The following is an 11,978-nucleotide window of genomic DNA, read 5'->3' on the forward strand; positions in this document are numbered from 1 at the left end:
CACCCTCTACAGGTCAGGTACGGCATTACAAAAGGATTTAGCTTATCTACTAGTTTTTCTTTTCTCTCATCTCTACTATATCAAAGCGAAAACTTGTCCTTCTGTACTTCCGTCTTTCTATACAAATCCACAGTTTACAAGCGAAGATCGTGACATTTTACATACAAGCGTATTAAAACACGGCAGAGGCAACTAAAAAATGTTTTAATCAAAATTAATTACTGTTCATTTTGAATTAATTTAAAAGCACAATTTTTGCTGGACGCTCATTGTGGGGCCTCACGTCATATGGGTAGGGCCTCGGTGCAAGTGTTTTGTGTTGCCATGTTTTGTCATGATCTTAATGTTTATTATCGAAGAGAGCTTTAGCAGGCTTTGCCAGCATTCTCAGCTTTCTGACTATACCAGATTACGCAACAACATTTACTTCTTTCTTCCAACTGTGTAAAAAAACTATGACTTTGCAAGGACCCTGCTGTACTGTGAGCTGCCAAAATATTACACATGCAATGCTTCTCCGAAAGTTTTTCTGCGCAGAAAACAGGGAGTCGCTGTAGATGGTCATCCTGGTATCAGAGCAACAGAAGCTCTTGGCCGTGTTTACACTGTACATCCAACACATTTTGAATGCTTCTATCTCCGAAGTTTGCTTTACACCATTACAGGTCCTACTTCCTTCGAAGACCTTAGGATTGTGGATGGGGAAGTTTGTCACACTTTTCTTGAGGCCTGCCTAAGGAGAGGTTGGTTGGAGGATGATGTGTAAACAAACATTCTTAAAATCCCGGGCAACGCCAGGTATTCCAGCTAGTTTTTTCATAAAAGATATTGCTTAATATATATTTTCCACACTCATACAAATATGCATAAAACAGCCCTTTGACTCAAAATAAGATCCTTAACTACTTTTATTATGGCTAATAATACACTTCTATATTGATTCCCTGGGTGTACAACCTGATTTCCCCCCCAAAAAGTGACCTTTTTGCCAGTTCCGCTATTCACTCATATGTGTTTTCGCCTGCTTTACAATTGAATAAGGCGAAAAGCGGGTGAGTGTAATGAGTAAGCATGTGAAAATTTTGCCTCAAAACAAGCGAATGAGGTGAAAACATTGTGCTTTTCACGGCTAAATGAATCCGCCCCAGAGTGAGAGTATGTGCAGCCTTTTGGATTGTGGGGGGACAGCTCTAGGTGCTGGGAGGACTATATATAGCTTGCCTAGCCGGGAGTATGTCAAATCTAAAAGATATGCCTAAATACATTTTTAAACATGGATTAAAACTTAAGCTGCATACACACACACACAGCGATTTTGTTACCAACGATTTTATGAATGATTTTATGAACGATTTCATGAACTATTATCTGTTAGATTATCTGTCAGATTTTTTAAAGTGTAATTAACGATTTTTTTGAACTACAAACGATTTTTGCATATTAACTTAATGAAAATCGTTGAGTTAACAAGTCTGACTGAACTACAAACGTGAACGCGCATGAACGATGATCGTTCATCGTTTAACTCAGAAAGTGAACGATTTTTTCAAACGATTATCGTTAAACGATATTGTGTTTAGAAGTACTACATTCATCAGTAAAATTGTAATTTTCTGACTTTATCAAAATGATAATAGGGAGTACTAGCAAACCATACTTGCCAACTCTACAACTCTTGCCAAATCACAATGATTTGTGTATGTTTCTGACCATCTCGCAGCTCAGAGGGTTGAGAGTTTAAAAAGTGATTTTGACAGAGAGTTTGCTCCTATCTCACCCGAGCTTGTCATCCCGATTTTTGGTAAATTTGAGAGATGTATGTTTTTGGTGAAAAGTACTTCCGATTTGGCCCAATGGTGATTTGATTCGAGATTGCTATCTCACCCGAGTTTTACGAGGGAGATGAGAGAAATTTCTCTCTAACTCACCCGACTTTACCTTTAGTAAATTTGCAAGCAGGGAAAAAATCAATAAATCACCTGAGATGGTCATCTCGACCTATCTCGATTCTTAGTAAATTTACCCCTTAGTATAATTTCCGTGTATTGGATATAAAGCACAATGATCCCTATGGTTACATGCATTTTTTTGAAAAGTATCAGTGTGTTTTCATCACCCAGTGGATCTTAATAACTGCTTTGGGGCTCATTTACATTTGGATGTAAGGCAATTTTCTGACACACGTATCAGATGTAGCAGTACACGTCCATCTTAACCAGCGCTCATAGGTGTTGCTTTCACAATCTTCCTGAAATGCTTTTTCAAATGTAGGCAAGTATGATGCAAACATTAGCAAAGTGTTTTCAGGCAAGGTTCAGGTACAAACATTTAGGTAAGACCTTTGTGCTGAATCATAATAACTAATTAGCTCTCATCTGTGTAGTGCAGTGATGGGCAACATGTGGCTCATTGAGCCTTTACCTTCTACCTAATTTTTGTCCTATCAGTCCTATTCTCTGTTTTATGCCACATTACTGTACTGTAGTTCCAGCTTGTCCTCAGGACCTCACACAATTCACATTTTCCAGGTCTCCTGACAGGTGCACAGGTGTATTAATTACTCACTAACACATTTTAAAAAAATCTACAGGTGGACCTAATTATTTCACTTGTGATTCTGTGAGGAGACCTGGAAAACATGCACTATTTGGGGTCCTGAGGGCCGAGTTTGAGAACCTGTGCTCTACTTCACCTGAGGCCGACTTATTATCGATTAGAAAACCAGGGGCCAGTGGCGTAACTACAGCCCCCGCAGACCCTGCGGTGGCTTGGGGGCGCGGAGGCATGTGGGGCGCGGTGGCTGCAGATTTCATGCGCACTAGCCGTCCGCATGAAATCTGAAATGGCCCTTCCAAAATGGCCGCCACCTAGGAGGAGACGTATGCTAGAGGTCCTACTGGAGGGGGACTACTACTGAGGGCATTGCTGGGGGGGCTACTACTAGGGGCATTGCTGGGGCGACTACTACTGGGGGCACTGCTGGGGGGACTACCACTGGGGGGATTGCTGAGAGCGACTACTACTGGGAGCACTGCTGGGGGGGTATAACACTGGAGGCATTGCTGGGGGCGACTACTGCTTGGGGGACTACCACTGGGGGCACTGCTGGGGGGACTACTACTGGGGGCATTGCTGGGTGGGACTACTACTGGGGGCACTGCTGGGGGGGACTACTACTGGGAGGACTACTACTGGGGGCACTGCACTGGTGGGACAACTACTGGGGCACTGCACTGGTGGGACCACTACTGAGGGCACTGCATAGGTGGGGATTACTGCTGGGGGCACTGCATAGGTGGGGATTACTGCTGGGGGTACTGCATAGGTGGTGGACTACTACTGGGGGCAATGCTGGGGGAGGACTACTACTGGAGGCACTGCTGGGGGGGACTACTACTGGGGGCACTGCTGGGGGGTTAGTACTGGGGTCACTATATAAGAGGGACCACTACTGGGGGCACTGAATAAGGGGCACTACTGGGGGCACTGTATAAGGGGCACTGCATAAGGGCTTGTGTAGCTATCCGAGAGGGGAGGGAGGGTGCAAGGTTGAAGAAATGCATAGGGTGCCAAGAAACCTTGCACTGGCCCTGCACCCACGGGCTCCTGCGTGTGTTGCACTGTGCCGAGGAGACGGAGGAGTACAGCCGCTTCCTGCTGTCTGACAGGTATTCATACTGGCTCTCTCTCCTCTTCCTCAGGGCTGTCAGACACCGGTGGGAGGAGCCGATGGGTCTGCAGTAGCCACAACCTGACGCCCCCCACACCCAGGCCACTCAGGATGCTGGATGTGTACCAGATGCTGCTGTGTGCAGGCTGCAATGCTCTGTCCAAGGGCAGAACTATGGGAGACAATAGAGGCGCCTGCCGCCGGGCTCCAGCTCTGAAGGGGCAGCTCCTCCATTGCCAGTGCCGCGGCTCAGGCGGTTGCTGCGCAGCAGATGTCTGCCTCCTAGTACACACAGCAGTCTGCGGTCAGGGTCATCAGCTCGCTGCGGGCCCTCATGTCAGTGTCAGTCAGGAGCTGGCTGGGTCGGGGGCAGGTTGGGTTTTCGGGCCGCAGGGGACCTGATTTCATGCTCTGTATTTACATACCTGACAGTTGGGAACTTCGGATGCAGCATGTCGTGTAATGTCATCATGAAGTGTAATGTCAGCATATAGTGTAATGTCAGCATAAAGTGTAATGTCAGCATGTAGTGTAATGTTAGCATATAGTGTAATGTTAGCATGAAGTGTAATGTCAGCATATAGTGTAATGTCAGCATGTAGTGTAATGTCAGCAAGTAGTGTAATGTCAGCATGTCGTGTGATGTTAGAATTTAGTGTAATGTCAGCATATCGTGTAATGTCAGCATGTCGTGTAATGTTAGCATGTAGTGTAATGTCAGCATGTAGTGTAATGTCAGCATATCGTGTAATGTCAGCATGTCGTGTAATGTCAGCATGTAGTGTAATGTCAGCATGTAGTATAATGTTAGCATATAGTGTAATGTTAGCATGTAGCGTAATGTCAGCATAAAGTGTAATGTCAGCATAAAGTGTGATGTTAGCATGTAGTTTTAGCATGTAGTGTAATGTTAGCATATAGTGTAATGTCAGCATGTAGTGTAATGTTAGCCTGTAGTGTAATGTCAGCATAAAGTGTAATGTTAGCATGTAGTGTAATGTCAGCATAAAGTGTAATGTCAGCATGTAGTGTAATGTTAGCATGTAGTGTAATGTTAGCATGTAGTGTAATGTCAGCATATCGTGTAATGTTAGCATGTAGTGTAATGTCAGCATATCATGTAATGTTAGCATGTAGTTTAATGTCTGTTTCATCTGTACTGGGCCCTATAATTTCTGATGGCAGCCCTGTGCAGCGGCAGCACCAGTGCGATGGTCTGTAGACTGTCACTGACTCACTTATGTATGTCACGTGACACACCTCCGTCTCCAGTCCAGGGGTGAAGCGGCAGCCCCTGTTAATAATCTCCGCAGCAGAAGGCCCCCATTGCGCATGCACAAGGTCAGAGATTTGATTTCTGACATGCGCAGTGAGGACAGGGAGGATGCTGGGATCCGTCGAGGTGGACGCCAACTTCTTGACTTTAGCAGCAGAGCAGACTGTCAATGGACTGGGCTGGCTGACACTCCGTGATCGAGTCTTCTCCTGCCTGGCTGTCACTTTTTCTGAGGAGTGCTATCACCGTGAGTCTTTGTGCAGTTTATCAGTGGGGTTGAGAGGGAGGGTCTGGTGTATGTGTGGGTTATGGGGGTGCCTGCTCTGTGGGGAATATTACTACTGGGGTGGTCTGGTGCACATGTGAGGCTGGGGGAAGCCTGCTCTGTGTGGAATATTACTATTGGGGTGGTCTGGTGCACGTGTGGTGCTGGGGGGAGCCTGCTCTGTGTGGAATATTACTATTGGGGTGGTCTGGTGCACGTGTGGTGCTGGGGGGAGCCTGCTCTGTGTGGAATATTACTATTGGGGTGGTCTGGTCCACGTGTGGTGCTGGGGGGAGCCTGCTCTGTGTGGAATATTACTATTGGGGTGGTCTGGTGCACGTGTGGGGCTGGGGGGAGCCTGCTCTGTGTTGAATATTACTATTGGGGTGGTCTGGTGCACGTGTGGTGCTGGGGGGAGCCTGCTCTGTGTGGAATATTACTATTGGGGTGGTCTGGTGCACGTGTGGGGCTGGGGGGAGCCTGCTCTGTGTGGAATATTACTATTGGGGTGGTCTGGTGCACGTGTGGGGCTGGGGGGAGCCTGCTCTGTGTGGAATATTACTATTGGGGTGGTCTGGTGCACGTGTGGGGCTGGGGGGAGCCTACTCTGTGTGGAATATTACTATTGGGGTGGTCTGGTGTACATGTGGGGCTGGGGGGAGCCCTCTCTGTGTGGAATATTACTATTGGGGTGGTCTGGTGCACGTGTGGGGCTGGGGGGAGCCTGTTCTTTGGGGAATTTTATTATTGGGGGGAGCCTCTGTGGAGCATAATATAATTGGGGTATCTGAGGGAAGGAGTTAGTATTCATTCTCTAACCGCCCCCCTAAAAGTAAAGCCACTGTCTCTGTCTCTGTGTAGTGGAGCAATGCTCTGCTTTTGTGCTCTGTCTGTGTATGGGAAGGATGATCTGTGCTGGATGCTTGTTGTGGTGATGATGATTGGTGCTCTGTGATACATGGTGTACTGTATATATAAATGTAGTGTGAGGGATGCTGGCAATATAGGATGCTTTATACGACTGGGAGGGATGCCCTGTGAATAGCAGGGATGTGCTGTGACTAGAAGGGATACCCTCTGACTAGGAGTGGTGCTGTGTGACTAGCAGGGATGCTCTGTGAATTCAAAGTAGCAGCGGTGCCCCCATTTACATACACTTCCAAATATATATATATTATACCCCTGGCAACGAGCGTAAAACCCCTGGCAATGAGCATGGAGCCACTGGCAACGGGTATGGAACACCTGACAACAAGCATGAAACCCCTGGCAACAAGCATGAAACCCAGAGACCCCGTGCATCTAGCATGAAACCGTGGGAGGGGGGGGGGCGCCAGAAACATTTTTGGCAGGGGGGAGCAAAATTTATAGTGACGCCACTGCCAGGGTCCCAGGGTGAATCTCGGTGGGTCATAAAGTAGAGGATAAAACCAAACATGGTGTTATTTTATGCTCAGATCACCTGACTTCCGCTTAATGTGACCTTCACTACATCATGTGATATACACCACTCAGTACATGGGCAATACGGTGCCAGAAGCACATGTGAGATCAGCGGGGGACAGATGTGTATTAACTAAAGCAAAGTAAGCAAGTTTTAGGCAGGATTTTAAGAGTCACTAGATTAGTAGTGGGTGACTGGTGCTCCCAATGTGGGTGGCATTAGATCAGCAATTTGTATGAAGTTTTAAGGACATGGGAAATGTAAGTGATGAGTGGGTGGTAGAGTAGAGGGCCTTTTAGGGCAAGTTGTAAGTACAGGCATTTTGGTGTGATTGTGGTTTTATTGGGAATCCAACAATGTTTTTGGCTAAATGGAGAGGTTTGAGTGGCCTGCAGTACAATCTAAGCATAATTGGGAGTACATGTGGGGCCTGCTCTACATGTTATGTCTTTCTTTGATTAAATATATTGTTGCAAGTTACTGAGATTAATGCTAATGTGCGGCACTTTTGGGTGGAGATGTATCAAGCTTTGGAGAGAGATAAAATAGAGAAGATGCCCAAAGCAACCAATCAGCCTCTACCTGTCATTTCATAGACTGTGTTAGATAAATGACAGGTAGAGGTTGATTGGTTGCTTGGGCAACTCCACCACTTTTTCTCTCTCCAAGGCTTGAGACATCTCCCCCTTATAGGGTAGGTAGCACATGTGGCCCTTTAAGATTATCTGGATGGGCCATCATTGGTTTATTGTAGAAAAAGTTTGGGAATAAAATCATGCCAGCATTTAGGCTACAATGGCTAACCTCCGAAAAGCTGAGCTATTCAAAGCTCGGGAAATGGGGCCTTATCAGGGCCATCTCTTCAATTGGGATTGTTGGGCAGTTGCCGAAGGGCTGAAAGCTTGTAGGGGCCTGCCAACCCGCCCCCCTGCAGCTGCGGCCAGTTGGGAAATGTGTGATGTTTTTATAAGCCGGCCACCGCTGCATTGTATTCTGATCTAACTCCCCCCCCCATCCCCGCCCCCATGACGAGTGCTCACCTCCGGCTTCAGACCAGTCAGACAGTGTCTCTCTGCATGTGTGGGAGGTCTGATGGGCATGCAGGAGGGTCTAATTTTATTTACCATTTACATTTTTTTCCCATGAATCGGTGGGTAGGAGCCCCAGTGCATTGCTTTGCCCAGGGCCCACACTGCTAAGACGACCCTGGGCCTTATCACATTCCTCATAGAAAGCTATGGGGATGGCTGCTGCGATCGTTAAGATGGGAACCGTAGCAGATATCTCGAACAAACAAACCTTACAATAAAGCAGTAAGGAGATGGGGGCTGCACGTGAAAGGCTGTCTGCGGCCGGTCACTTCTATAGCTACCAACATCACATGATCACTAGGCATATTATCGTTATGTTGCATAGGGGAAATAACAGACGCTGGGGAAGATGATCTGAAAACAAAACAGGATGCAATACTAGGATAATAATCAATGTTATAAGCCAAGAACATTATATAGGATGGCAAAAAGAGAGTAACGGAGAGTGGATAGATATGTACAATATGAGCAGGTTTTACTAAATAATGCAGCTCTACAGCACGTCACTTTTATCCAATGTTTATAATTGAATATTTGATTGCAGTTCACATGGTGACAGTTTTAGCATACATTTTGGCAAACCTTACTTTATGTTAATATACACTAAAATCTATACAATATATAAATATCCTGACATTACTGTTAAAGCTATTGCAAAACATCTATTAAAAATATTTTTATTATCTCACTTTGGGCCATATGTATCAAAGCTTGATGTTAGATAAAATTGTGCGATATATATCACCAATCAATCAGCTTCTAATTTACATTTTGCAGGCTGTGTTTAAGAAATGATAGTTTGGAGCTGATTGGTTGGTGATATATATTTCACAATTTTATCTCACATCAAGCTTTGATACATATGCCCCTTAATACCCTGAGATGCTATTTTGTCTTGTTTTATGACAAAACAAAAGGAATTACTTAATAACATTGTACAAATGGAATATTTGGCCTGTAACCTATATGATACCCCTTTTACACATAGCCTAAGTACCGATCTGGGTCTATGGGGCATATGTATCAAAGCTTGATGTGAGATAAAATTGTAAGATATATATCACCAACCAATCAGCTCCTAACTATCATTTTTTAAACACAGCCTGCAAAATGTACGTTAGAAGCTGATTGGTTGGTCATATATATCTCACAAATTTATCTCACATCAAGCTTTGATACAAATGCCCCATGTGTGAAAGGGACTGACCCAGGTCTGCGATCCTGCTCTGTACCAGGGTCAGGAACTGAGACCTGGGAGATTCACGAGTTGATAGACCCATATACTTCACAGGTCATCAGCCTGAAAGGGGTATAAATCAGATATTAGCTCTACTTTCTAGTGTTAGAGTAATGAAAGTCTAATTTGTGACTACCGGCTACAGTTCATTTATTTTATTTGTAGCACTTTGTTCAATAACCATTTACATATAAGATTTCTATCATTAGAATCTGACTTGGGGAGTTTTACTGCTGTAAAACGTATGACACATTCTGAGATACCAATGAATAGATTTAGCACACAAATCACTGAGACACTGTGTCTTAACTGTCTGCATTCAACTTCAGAGAAATGTGATACATTAAGCACAGTGATACATTAATGTGATACATTAAGCACTGTACTGGTGAGAGACATTGGGCACTGTAAATGTGTCTTATCTTAGGCTATTGGCTGGCATGAGCCAATAAAGAGTTTTGACTGCTAGTAATGAAGAAGACATTAACATTGGGTGTCCAGCCTCAGAGCTTAGATATGTTCTAGTTCATGCCAAATTCACATTATATGCCACACTTACAACAATTTATTTTTGTATCAAGATCTGTTGGAAAAATAATAATCTTTTTTACAACCTAGGGGCATATGTATCAAAGCTTGTTGTGAGATAAAATTGTGAAATATATAAAACCAACCAATCAAATCCAAACTATCATTTCTTAAACACAGCCTGCAAAATGTAAGTTAGAAGCTGATTGGTTGGTGATATATATCTCACAATTTTATATCACATCAAGCTTTGATACATCAATCCTTTAATCATTCAAAATACTTTTTTGAATCTGGTGTTTTATCATAATATTTCCGTTGGAAAATATGTTTTCAAAAATGACTGCTCTTGCAAGCAATATATTACTTTGCTACATATGTTTTATGTAAAAAAAGCACATAAGACTGCATTACCAGCAAACATGCAGATTTAGAAGAAATCCATCAACTTTCTTATTTGTTGTACAAAATAATGTAAATATTGTACTATATCAAATTGATCCAGATATTTGCAAAGTACGAAAACTAATAACATATACCGTATCAGATGTTTGAGCTTCTGATACCCTTATCACAAACTAAAGCCCCCCCCCCCCCCCCCAATTAGCAGAAATGGGACATTCTGTGTGAACTGGCAACAAAAATGTTAGTTTTAAACAAAGCAGATAACTTTACTAACTGCTACTAAATGGAAGCTCACACAAAACTATATATATATATATATATATATATATATATGAATATGTAACCCATTGTTTCTTACCTGTGGCGTATTGGACCCTGCACAAACACTAAAGACTCCCACAAGCGTTGACAAAATGAAACCAACTGCTGTTTTCTTCATGGCGATAAAAGTTATAATTATATCACTAGTTTGAGAAAGCATAAGAACAGCAGATCTTTCCAGTTGTTATACATTACATTGCATGCACTGTCTCTATGCCTGCTGTGTGTTTAAATAATTTTGCTATCCCCAGTCCCACCTCTCTTTCCTGTACCGGGTTAAACAGCTGAGCATGTGAAATCTGCCAGTCATAGGAAAACATGCAAGGTTTCACTATTTCGTTTGTAAAAGGGACACTTTGATACAAGCCAAATGGCAGGATATCCTAAATGAGTTGTGGGATGAGAACGGAGAAGCTGCTGACATCAAACTCATTTGAACTAGTTTATTGAAGTGTATGTACTTAACCATTGTGTACAAGTTTGAGCTGAAGATAAGAAAAAGTAACAAAGTATGGCAGTCCTTTGGCTATAACCACTAATGTAAGCCCAACAATTAGAATAGATAAGTACGATCACACTCTCATCATCTCTAATATATATATATATATATATATATATATATATATATATATATTAATACAGACGAATGAACAGACAGACCCCTAAACCGGGGATTTAAAAAATAATAATATATATATGTATATATATGTGTATATATATATATATATATCTATCTATATATATATATATATATATATATATAAAATCCCCGGTTTAGGGGTCTGTCTGTTCGTTTGGGCTAATCTCTTGCACCACTGGACGGATTTTGATAGGGTTTTCATTATTCCATACAGCATTGTTAGAGGAAGGTTTAGGTGTATGAATCACTCATCTATGACAAAAAGGAGTCAAGCAGTGATGATTTTAGTGAAGCAAGTCACAGGAAAGATATTGCACCAAGCTGTTGTATAGGAGCTGGTCAGTGTGCTGAAACAGCAAGACAGCATCTGAAACTGAGGCTTACAATGAAGCAAGTCACAGAAAAAAATTTGTGCTGTGTGAGTGACTGACTGCTGCTGCTGCAGGGCCAAGGGCTGCACTCTGATTGGCTCTTTGAGACGGTGAGAGGCATTCAGAGATAGCAATGTGCCCTGTTGCTTAGCAGCAGCCTAGGGAGGTGAGGGACTGAGCCTGGTCACATCTGAGGTAGACAGAGATTGAGAGACAGCTTCAACGAACCCACAAAGATGCCCTGTTGCAGACAAAGTAGCCAGGAAGGAGCCAGGGGAGGCATTGCTATCAGAAATGTAAAAAAACAAACAACCATCTAAACACCATCAAATGATTTTCATTCGATGGTGGCAAACATCAGACATCCACCATCAAATAGTAAAAACACTACCATCGGAACAAAAACATTGATGGTTAGTAACCATCGGATTCTGATTTTCTTCTCTACGCTGAACCTGCAGGAAGACTCTGGCCACCACTCCACCCTGAAGTGCTCCCTCTCCAGCATGATGTTCCCGCTCAGCCACATGCCCTCGGTGAACAGGAGGCACCTCCCATGGAAGTCAGCACTATTCTTGGACAGGGGCACCACGGCGAGGAACCTCAACAGAAAATACAAGGTACATTGAGCAAAGAGGACATTGCTCATTGCCATGTTCGGCAGCAGGGGAGGGGTGCACATGTAGGCTGTGTAAATATGCACAGGTGCCCCAGCCCTGGGGACATGCTG

The 11,978-nt window shown here is 43.6% G+C and overlaps 1 protein-coding gene across 1 annotated transcript in view; it reads right to left on the reverse strand.

Moving 5' to 3' along the window:
* The window catches only part of STAB2 (stabilin 2), a 209,063-nt gene extending 198,708 nt beyond the window's left edge, over window positions 1-10,355 (reverse strand). The window contains exon 1 of the mRNA XM_088467854.1: window positions 10,275-10,355. Coding sequence (XP_088323980.1) covers window positions 10,275-10,355 — 81 coding nt within the window. The remainder of the gene's footprint in view (window positions 1-10,274) is intronic.
* Window positions 10,356-11,978: the final 1,623 nt, after the last annotated feature.

Source organism: Taudactylus pleione, unplaced genomic scaffold (assembly GCF_031769625.1).
Source record: "Taudactylus pleione unplaced genomic scaffold, aTauple2 ptg000077l, whole genome shotgun sequence".
In the NCBI taxonomy this organism is placed as follows: domain Eukaryota; kingdom Metazoa; phylum Chordata; class Amphibia; order Anura; family Myobatrachidae; genus Taudactylus; species Taudactylus pleione.